Consider the following 10,926-nt stretch of genomic DNA (forward strand, 5'->3'; position numbering starts at 1 on the left):
TGCGTCTATGAAAATTCACTTAATTCGCCTGAAAATTGTTGGGAAATTCACGTGACGTGTCTGCTGTGCGTGTAAATATTCACTTGAGTTCAGTTGTATCTAATACTGAATTCTTTGAAATGCGTGTCGTACACTGCGACTTCTCACTTTTAGATTTGTAATGATTTTTAAAGTTCTCGCCATTAACGCGGTGCTAACACCGCTGGCATTATATTTTTTTTTCTGCTTCGCATATGAAAAGTTACAAAAATTAAGTTATAGCTAGAATTTAATTTTATACTTAGCTCCATCAAACGACATCGCCACCATTTCGCGCACTCTTTTGTGAACTTGCGAAGCGTCCTGTTTCGAAAGTCCCTTGCTCGGTGCTCTCACTTGTGCCCGGAATACCGCAAGAACAGTCGTTCCAAGTACTTTGTGGCGACACCGACGAGTACAGGATGCCAGCATTCATGCAGTGCAGCGTTTGGGGCTGTGTAAATCATGGAAAAAAAGTTAAACCACCAGGCATTCACTTACATAGATTTCCACGGAGCGAGCCAACAAGAAGCAAGTGGCTTGAGTTGCTGAACTGGCACGGTTTTCCTCCAAGTTCCAAAGCACGTGTATGCAGTCTTCATTTCGTTGCAGGTGATTATGAGCATAACCCGATCGCGCTGAACTCCGTCGGTGTGGTGTCAGTCGGTCTCAGCCGTCTCAAGTTGGGCGCTTTGCCGTCACTCAACCTGCCGGGCACAAGTCAGCTAAGCCAGCGGCCAGGAATTGACGCTTACCCCGAGTACAGTGTGGAGCCGAATTCCCACGAGGTTCACGAATTTGGGATCGATGTGGCGCAAGGTGAAACGGTACGTGCTGTGTGACAATCGTAACTGTGTCTGTGTATAAGATCCCGAAACATGTCCCGCAGATGAAAGATCGAAGTCACTGAGAAGGTTAGCCAGCTGTAGGACTCGAACCCACATCTTCTCGATTACCGGTCTAGAGTCCACCAATTGAGCGAAGCTAACACATCTCTCCAGCGACTTCCAAGGGTGCGTCATCTGAAGGGACAAACTAACCACTCTCTCACTCATCTCCCGTTCACTCTTACATTTTTCTCACTCATACACACATTCATACGATGGGATCGAGTGAGAAAATGTAAGAGTGAAAGGGGAATGAGTGAGAGAGAGTGGTTGGTTTGTCTCCTCAGATGACGCACCCTTGGAAGTTGCTGGGGAGGTGTGTTAGCTTCGCTCAATTGGTATAGCCCTGGACCGGTAATCCAGAAGATGTCGGTTCGAGTCCTATAGCTGGCTAGCCTTTTCAGTGACCTCCATCTTTCATTATTAATTTCTTTCGCACTTGAGGCTTTGTAAAATTTGTATGTATTTGTCCGTGTTCCAGCCTCAGAACATCAATTTCTCATATCCCGCAGGTTGGCAGCTCCTCGCACGACGCCTCTGAGAATCCGTTATATGAAAGTATTGGACAAACGGTGAGACCCAATTTTGCTCAGTGTTTTTGAGTCGTGTTCAACTTTTACTGACATATTCATATTCTCCGCGGGGTAAACAGATCTCGCACGATATCGCACTCCTCAGAACACAAGCAGGGGCAACAGTAAGTGCTCTCTGACTAAGCGACCTGTTTGAAACTTAGTGCAAAGGACAGTGTATCTCGGTTTCGACGAGTCAGCAGACTGAGGCTGGTGGAATACTTTCCAAGGAAATGTGTTTATCACACGCAGTGACTAGTCTACCTGTGGACAAGATCGACTGGACCGCAAAATTAGTGCTCCCGCTATCCTGTTGGGCATGACGTCGTCAACGTCATGTCCACCCACATGTTTTTTTCTTCTGCACATGTTTTTTCAAGAACTCTGTTCATACTTCGGATATTTGCTTCATTCCTAACTTTTCCTACACTCTTAAAAATGAACTTCACCACATAACACGTTCCTAGCCAACCGTCATCCAGAATGACAACGTTCTCGCCCCTGATTTCTTGAAAACGGGAGGCGGTGCCTATTTTCTGTCCCTTATGCACGGCACAGAATAGGCTCCGCCTCGCGTTTTCAACTAATTGGGCGAGAACGTTGTCGTTTGGGATGATGGTTGGCTAGGAGCGTGCTATGTTGTGAAGTGGTGAGTGTACTGTGAATGGAAAAGCAGGTTCACGTCTTTCAAACTGCTGAGGGGCACTTTCATTTTAAATTGAACAAGCGTCTTCAAATTCGAACGAAAAATGTAAAACGTGCCCTGTACCGAGCCTGTGCAGGCGATAGCTTTGAAAGTGGAGGGGGGGAAACTCAAAAGCCTTGCGCACATTCTCTTGTGCAGACTTTAAGCGCTTTCTGATCCGTATTGGCTTTCGAGATGAGATTCCTTACTTGTGCAAGAGTAAATGATACAGTCTGTGTTGCTCACCTGACACTGAACTGTGATGCATCGTTAACTTTATTAAAAAATTAGAAACTCGGCACGCACATCAGAAAGACCCAAACTTCCCACTGCAACAGTTTGTCACACAACAGACTGGTGTCATTCGATAGCTCGTAAAAGGCCCTTTCTTATGATATCAGGTTTTTTGATAACGCAAATATTACTCGTTTTTATGAAAGTGCATTCAAAAGGGCATGCTCGCATTTGCTATTTGCCCTTGGTAATCTGAAAAGTGCCATTTTCGTTTTTTTGATCACTTACTGCATGTTTGAACAACGTTATTTTTAAGATGATGGATGGGGAGTTTCATCTCCAGGGGATTCTGGTGTATGGGACGAGGTAATGCATTTCGCTCGAATGCAGTAAGCACTTCATTGTGAAGGACATAGATTGAGAAGTTACCCGTCTAAAAGAACTCGTTACAAGTTCAGTTACCGTGTGCAAAATGTAACTAAGTTAATAACGAAGTTCTTCAGCCTGAAATGTAACTCGCAGTTACTGAGTTACTTAAAAAAAAGAACGAGTTACTTCCAAGTTACTTCGGCCACAAAACAGCATTACGCAGGTGCAGCGCGCGTGAGCAGTTGAGTTAGACCTGGAGTTGCCAGCGGAGGAGTGCAACACGCTTATAGATCGTTTTCCTTTATATCCAACAATAGACCTCTCCCTGTTTGTAAACAAATGACGTCATAGTGTTCGACAGCGTCAAAATTTGGTAGAATTGAACTACGCTCGAAGCTAGAGGTGAACAAGGTCGCACCCGAAAGCCACGGCCTTGAGGGGATTACGATGTGATCCCTTAAAGGGACGCGACCCTCGGTCCTACTTTTCTTTCAATGGGAGGTAGCGAACAAGTGCCCGTTTGTGGAACCCAGCCCTCTCCTTCCGATCTGTTACGGTTTCAGTCTGTCTACCAATGTCATGATGACGTTTCTCTGGTGAAGGTCTATTCGAACGCTTTGCATCTTACTCCCTGTGGGCGCACAATGGTTCAGCTTGATTGCAATGGCAGCGGTTCTTACTTCCTCAATAAAATACTGTCATTGATTGATTATCACGTTTTATGGCAAAAAATGCCATGAAGAAACCAGAGAGAAAGCAAGAAAATATGTGGACGTGAGTGAAAAGCGAGTTAAAAGTAACTTGGAACTTAACTTAACTTACTTTGACAAAGTTACCTGTAAAAGGAACGAGTTCCTCTGAAAGTTACCACGCCGCAAAAGTACCGAGTTAAGTTACAAGTTACCAAAAAAAGGAACTTAGTTACAGTAACGAGTTACTTGTAACGAGTTACCTCGAACTCTGGTGAAGGAGCATGGTTTGTGTATTCCGGTACACAAGAACACAAACCAGACATGGTGGACCAGACAGACGTGGATACGAGGTTTTGCAAAAAGCAGCGAGCAGACGACACAGAGACGTGGAAAGAGAGAAACTCCTACAGATGGCTCAGATCAATGTCAACCTTGCAGGCATGGAGCTCTGACAATACAACTGTTACAACTTCTGAAGAATTGTTGTTAATTCTTCACAAAAAGTATAATGGTAATTAGTAAGCTGTCTCAAATCCATTAAGTTGAGCTTAGGTTACATGACTGCATGTCATGTAACCTAAGTTTAATTATGTAAATTTTTGCGAAGTGAACTCGGAAATTTGTCAAGTAAAGGTCACTTTTTTCCCCCACCAACATGAAGAGCGTGCCGAAGTTACTCAAATTCATGATAATTGACAGTGATATTCAGGATCTATCCTGTAGGGAAAAATAGACGAACATCATGCTTCTCGGGGCACCTGAGTATAACGCGCGAGGACTTTTTGAGCGCAATCACTGTCAGCCCGATGAAAGGAGGTTGGAAACCCAGCCCACAGAGTCATAGCAGAAAAAGTGACAATTCCTGAAATTGGGAGAGGGAAGGTATGGTCCCAACCGAAGCCGGACGCGATAAGCTATGAGATAACTGATGTTCTGAGGCTGGAACAATTCATCTTTCATCGATAAGCTATGTCTGTGCTATCTCTTTCTACCATGCCGGTGTGGACTGGGCTGCCAACCTCCTTTCGTTGGACTGAATGATTTTGCTGAAAAATTTATCGCGCGCTATCCTCTCCGTAGGGCATGATTTTCGGCTATTTTTTCCAATATGATAGCTCCTCAATATTCCTGTCAATTATCATTAATTTGAGTAAATTCGGCACGCTCTTCACATTGATGGGTAAAAAAGTGACCTTTACTTGGCAAATTTCCGAGTTCAATTCGCAAAAATTTACATACTTAAACTTAGGTTACGTGACATGCACATAAGGAGGTGGCAAAAACCTAGTAAGAACAAATGCCGTTGACCGCATGATTCCAGGCGGCGTAGTTTTTTTTATTACAGTTCAGTGACACGTTTTCTGGGACACCCTGTATAACATGCATCAAAGTAAAAAGTGTACATACCAGCATTATATGTGTACAGGTACTGAAACAGGACATGAGATCTCCAACATTTGCGATGCAAGACATGGAAGTGCAGAGCCAGCACATGCTCTCTACCAGCGCAGCCGAAAAGGTTTGTGCGTAATCGCCCCTGGCGATCAAACTCCCCATTCATCATCATTCAAATAACGTTCTTGTTGTTGTTTGTGCACACATTGATTTTGGTAAACAAGTGAGCTAGCTTCTCAAAGCCATGTATGCTAATAGGAACAGCAGGACATGTATCATCCTACAGTGTGTGTGAACGTGGCAACACACTGGTGTCCTGTGATGAAAAGTAAACACGTGCAGACGTGTACACCAAGAAAGCAATCAAAGGGTATGCTGATTGTTATGCGCAGTAGCAATAGTCCTATGACACAGTGACATGTTCCCCAACTAAGGCACGCAAGCAGACTATCAAGCCAAATCGATGTGCTCTATTGGTTTACAAGTACAACTCATGGACTTACAAAACTATGACTGCTGCGAGTAGTCTGTAATCCGTGGCTCTTCAACTGCGGACCTTGGGGAAGGTTTGGACATCAATTCTGTGGATGTCACAGCATCTGAAGGCTCTACATTCAAAGACTTCCCTGAGGACATCGTGTACGTCCCACCCAGTGGAAGCTCTATCTGGTGGTGGTATTTTAGTCTCTCCATGGTAAAATTTTGCTGACTCTCCTTTATTTTCTAACAGGGATGCCAATCCCAACTAAGGCCCGCAAGCAGACTATCGAGCCAAATCGATGTGCTCTGTTGGTGTACAAGTAGAGCTCATGGACTCACAAAACCATCACTGCTGCCAGTAGTCTGTAATCCATTGCTCTTCACCAGCTGCAGACCTTGGGGAACGTTTGGACATTGATTCTCTGGATGTCACAGCATATGAAGGCTCTGCATTTGAAGACTTGCCTGAGGACATCATGCACATTCCAACCAGTTGAACTTCTATCAGGTGATGGTATTTTAGTCTCTCCATAGTAAAATTTTGCTGACTCTCCTTTGTTTTCTAACAGGGATGCCAATCCCAACTAAGGCCCGCAAGCAAACTATCGAGCCAAATCGATGTGCTCTGTTGGTGTACAAGTAGAGCTCATGGACTCACAAAACCATCACTGCTGCCAGTAGTCTGTAATCCATTGCTCTTCACCAGCTGCAGACCTTGGGGAACGTTTGGACATTGATTCTCTGGATGTCACAGCATATGAAGGCTCTGCATTTGAAGACTTGCCTGAGGACATCATGCACATTCCAACCAGTTGAACTTCTATCAGGTGATGGTATTTTAGTCTCTCCATAGTAAAATTTTGCTGACTCTCCTTTGTTTTCTAACAGGGATGCCAATCCCAACTAAGGCCCGCAAGCAGACTATCGAGCCAAATCGATGTGCTCTGTTGGTGTACAAGTAGAGCTCATGGACTCACAAAACCATCACTGCTGCCAGTAGTCTGTAATCCATTGCTCTTCACCAGCTGCAGACCTTGGGGAACGTTTGGACATTGATTCTCTGGATGTCACAGCATATGAAGGCTCTGCATTTGAAGACTTGCCTGAGGACATCATGCACATTCCAACCAGTTGAACTTGTATCAGGTGATGGTATTTTAGTCTCTCCATAGTAAAATTTTGCTGACTCTCCTTTATTTTCTAACAGGGATGCCAATCCCAACTAAGGCCCGCAAGCAGACTATCGAGCCAAATCGATGTGCTCTGTTGGTGTACAAGTAGAGCTCATGGACTCACAAAACCATCACTGCTGCCAGTAGTCTGTAATCCATTGCTCTTCACCAGCTGCAGACCTTGGGGAACGTTTGGACATTGATTCTCTGGATGTCACAGCATATGAAGGCTCTGCATTTGAAGACTTGCCTGAGGACATCATGCACATTCCAACCAGTTGAACTTCTATCAGGTGATGGTATTTTAGTCTCTCCATAGTAAAATTTTGCTGACTCTCCTTTATTTTCTAACAGGGATGCCAATCCCAACTAAGGCCCGCAAGCAGACTATCGAGCCAAATCGATGTGCTCTGTTGGTGTACAAGTAGAGCTCATGGACTCACAAAACCATCACTGCTGCCAGTAGTCTGTAATCCATTGCTCTTCACCAGCTGCAGACCTTGGGGAACGTTTGGACATTGATTCTCTGGATGTCACAGCATATGAAGGCTCTGCATTTGAAGACTTGCCTGAGGACATCATGCACATTCCAACCAGTTGAACTTGTATCAGGTGATGGTATTTTAGTCTCTCCATAGTAAAATTTTGCTGACTCTCCTTTATTTTCTAACAGGGATGCCAATCCCAACTAAGGCCCGCAAGCAGACTATCGAGCCAAATCGATGTGCTCTGTTGGTGTACAAGTAGAGCTCATGGACTCACAAAACCATCACTGCTGCCAGTAGTCTGTAATCCATTGCTCTTCACCAGCTGCAGACCTTGGGGAACGTTTGGACATTGATTCTCTGGATGTCACAGCATATGAAGGCTCTGCATTTGAAGACTTGCCTGAGGACATCATGCACATTCCAACCAGTTGAACTTCTATCAGGTGATGGTATTTTAGTCTCTCCATAGTAAAATTTTGCTGACTCTCCTTTGTTTTCTAACAGGGATGCCAATCCACACTAAGGCCTGTGTTGAGTAAGAAGAACTAGCCTCCGTTCAGGTTGAGAAGCAGACATCGAATGCTTCGTTTATTGCTCACCACGTGCTCGGTTCATCCCCCGTCTTCCTCCTGCTCTAATCAACCAATCTTCAACATCCTCCCGCGGCACTGGTTGCGTCTGCCTCTAAAGGGTACAGTCGCTGTAACGGGCGTCGGACCCGCTGTCCGCTCGGAAGGAGGACACAGAAGGAGGACCAGGTCCCGACGCTGCAGGTAAGTGGTGAAACCAGACAAAGTGCAGAAGATCTCACTCGTCCGGTCTGATGCAGATGTCGGCGATGAGGACTATTGGGCTGCATCTGAACTGCAACAGAAGTACAGCAACTCTGCCCAGAGGTGCACTTCTTTGTCCAGCACGTCGCTCAGCGAAGAACTCCCCAGCTCATGGGAAGACAAATCGTATACGACATGAACTTTCGTGGTGACGGCTTCTCGACGTGCGGCTGCGTGATGTGGAAGACAGTATACCATCTTCCAATCGTTGTTCGCTGGCACTTTCTCTGCATGGCCTTCTTTCGGGTACTCCCTGATGACGCTGTCGTACTCCAGAAGTACTTCGTGTTGGGTCAGGAAACGTTGTAGCCGACGCTTTAGCCGCATTTCAGCAACTGTCCGATTCGTGCTTGGCAAGTGGCCTTGCGACTTTAGCATGATGGGCACGACATAATGCCCTTTGTCCTTGTAGTCAGCATCACGGAACTGTACCACCGCCGTTGGCTCGTCGATGGGCTGTTCCCCAGGGTCTGAAAAGCCAATTGCGTGGAGCCTCCACCTTTCTGAAGGTTCTTCAGCCGGGTGTGGGAGGTCTCTGGAGAAGACGGGCACCTGCAACTTCGGAAGGGCAGCCCGCATCGTCGAGTGTCATGGGACCCTCCCAGGCGGAGGATTATCATGAACAGTCCGAGCGGTAGGAGCCGCGACACACTCGTAACACATTCGGTGCAATCCCCTGGCGGGCCTTGAGGCGAAACGGTGGCGGCGGCTTGCACCAGAGTGGCGTCGGAACAGGAGCGCGTGCGAAGTCGAATCCTGCTGATGCAGCTGAGAATCCTTTCGTGGTAATCCAAGGCGGTACTGACCTCCTCTTCGTAACTGTTGTCGTTGATGAGGTCCGCAATCTTTTCGTTTAAGCCCGCAAGCATCGCATCTTTGTCCAAAAGGTAATCGAGGGCCACCTGCAACTCTTTGGTAGACAGTATCTCCTGTTTCAAAAGGTCGGTTACAGACGACAGCCATCGAGTCGTTGCGCCGCGGACTACAGACCGATTCTTACGTAGCTTGTCCATCCCAGTTGCCGAGGCCAGTTTTACTCCTGGGTTTCGGCACCAAAATTATGTTGAGTAAGAAGAACTAGCCTCCGTTCAGGTTGAGAAGCAGACATCGAATGCCTCGTTTATTGCTCAGCGCGAGCTCGCTTCGTCCCCGTCTTCCTCCTCCTCTAATCAACCAATCTTCAACAGCCCGCAAGCAGACTATCAAGCTAAATCGATGTTCTCTGTTGGTGTACATGTACAGCTCACGGACCCACAAAACCATCACAGCTGTTAGTAGTCCGTAATCTATTGTTCTCACCAACCGCAGACCTTGGGGAACATTTGGACATTGAGTCTCTGGATGTCACAGCATCTGAAGGCTCTACATTCAAAGACTTGCCTGAGGACATCACGCACATTCCAACCAGTGGAACTTCTTATCAGGTGATGGTATTTTAGTCTCTCCATAGTAAAATTTTGCTGACTCTCCTTTATTTTCTAACAGGGATGCCAATCCCAACTAAGGCCCACAAGCAGACTATCAAGCCAAATCGATGTGCTCTATTGGTGTACATGTACAGCTCATGGACTCCCAAAACCATCACTGCTGCAAAGTCTGCAATGTGTTGCTCTTCACCAACTGCAGACCCTGGGAATCTTTGGACATTGATTATCTGGATATCAGCATTTGAAGGCTCTACATTCGAAGACTTGCCTGAGGACATCACGCACATTCCAACCAGTGGAACTTCTATCAGGTGATGGTATTTTAGTCTCTCCATAGTCAAATTTTGCTGACTCTCCTTTATTTTCTAACAGGGATGCCAATCCCGACTAAGGCCCACAAGCAGACTGTCAAGCCAAATCGATGTGCTCTATTGGTGTACATGTACAGCTCATGGACTCACAAAAGCATCACTGCTGCGAAGTCTGCAATGTGTTGCTCTTCACCAACTGCAGACCCTGGGAATCTTTGGACATTGACTATCTGGATATCAGCATCTGAAGGCTCTACATTCGAAGACTTGCCTGAGGACATCACGCACATTCCGACCAGTGGAACTTCTATCAGGTGATGGTATTTTAGTCTCTCCATAGTAAAATTTTGCTGACTCTCCTTTATTTTCTAACAGGGATTCACCGTCCTGCGGATGTCACCCCCGTCCATGCATGATGCTCTTAGGATATCCCTGGGATGACAGTGTGTTGTTGGGGGTACGGCCGTCTCGGAACCGTTTGCACCACTCAAAGGCTTTGCTGCGGCTAATGTATCGTGGCCATAATGAACCTGGAGTCTTCTGTGAATTTCAGATGACTTTACGCCCTCATTCACGAGAAACTTCATGACAATTTGCTGTTCGATGTGCACGCTCACCTCGTTGTCGGCCATCTTGTCCAGCACGTGTCTTCTGTTTTGCACAAAGTTTGGACCATCACGTGGAGAACGCGGAGGCCTGTCGCGTGTGAAAATTACAAAAGCGCGAGCCATTTGTACACTCAGGAGACAGAAGGTGCATTCTTTTCGCTTGCACCTCCTGCACCAGATCTGAACTGGGTTATTTGCGTACTGCACTTTCCTGTTGAAAAGAAAGGCATTACTAATGAAGTTCCTTTCACCTGGAAAGTGCAGCTCCCGAAAACCCGTCTTGCGTGGAGTCCAAGGTAGTGTAGTCCAGTGCAAGTGAAAAGAATGCGCTTAGAAAGTACCGGTCCATATATGTATGGATTTTCGGTGCTCCAGCGACATATGTTACAGCGTTCTCCACTGTACATGTGCCATATGCATTTTTTGTTTCCGTAAAAGAAAAAAATATGCAAGGTTGACGACTGCGAGTTGATTGTTGTTTCCGTGAGTTTTATAGAAATCACCTACCGCTCCACCCAGCCTTACTTCTGGGTGATGAAGCTCTTTTACCCTTTAGTAGAATCTATAATTTTATTAGAGACACCGGTTCTTTAAATGCCTCGTAATTTTAAGGAAACCATTTTTTGAAAGCAGAATACTTTAATTAAATGGTATCACACACTGGTTCTAACCTAATCATTCCATTTTTAACTGATGACACTTTTAACAATGGTTTGGTGCATTATAGCCCTTGTCGCTGCTGCGCCATAAATATA

General features: G+C 45.9%; 1 protein-coding gene across 1 annotated transcript; it reads left to right on the forward strand.

Moving 5' to 3' along the window:
* The first annotated feature begins 347 nt into the window (after positions 1 to 347).
* On the forward strand, positions 348 to 10,629 carry LOC135378636 (uncharacterized). The gene is made up of 16 exons (XM_064611722.1): positions 348 to 845; positions 1,418 to 1,477; positions 4,884 to 4,976; positions 5,111 to 5,222; positions 5,287 to 5,521; positions 5,583 to 5,840; positions 5,902 to 6,159; positions 6,221 to 6,478; positions 6,540 to 6,797; positions 6,859 to 7,116; positions 7,178 to 7,435; positions 7,497 to 7,765; positions 7,822 to 9,249; positions 9,311 to 9,563; positions 9,625 to 9,877; positions 9,939 to 10,629. Exons 1-5 carry the CDS (start codon positions 441 to 443, stop codon positions 5,376 to 5,378), a joined length of 762 nt encoding a protein of 253 aa, XP_064467792.1. The 5' UTR covers positions 348 to 440; the 3' UTR covers positions 5,379 to 5,521; positions 5,583 to 5,840; positions 5,902 to 6,159; positions 6,221 to 6,478; positions 6,540 to 6,797; positions 6,859 to 7,116; positions 7,178 to 7,435; positions 7,497 to 7,765; positions 7,822 to 9,249; positions 9,311 to 9,563; positions 9,625 to 9,877; positions 9,939 to 10,629.
* The last annotated feature ends 297 nt before the right edge of the window (positions 10,630 to 10,926 follow it).

Source organism: Ornithodoros turicata, chromosome 1 (assembly GCF_037126465.1).
Source record: "Ornithodoros turicata isolate Travis chromosome 1, ASM3712646v1, whole genome shotgun sequence".
Classification (NCBI taxonomy): Eukaryota; Metazoa; Arthropoda; class Arachnida; order Ixodida; family Argasidae; genus Ornithodoros; species Ornithodoros turicata.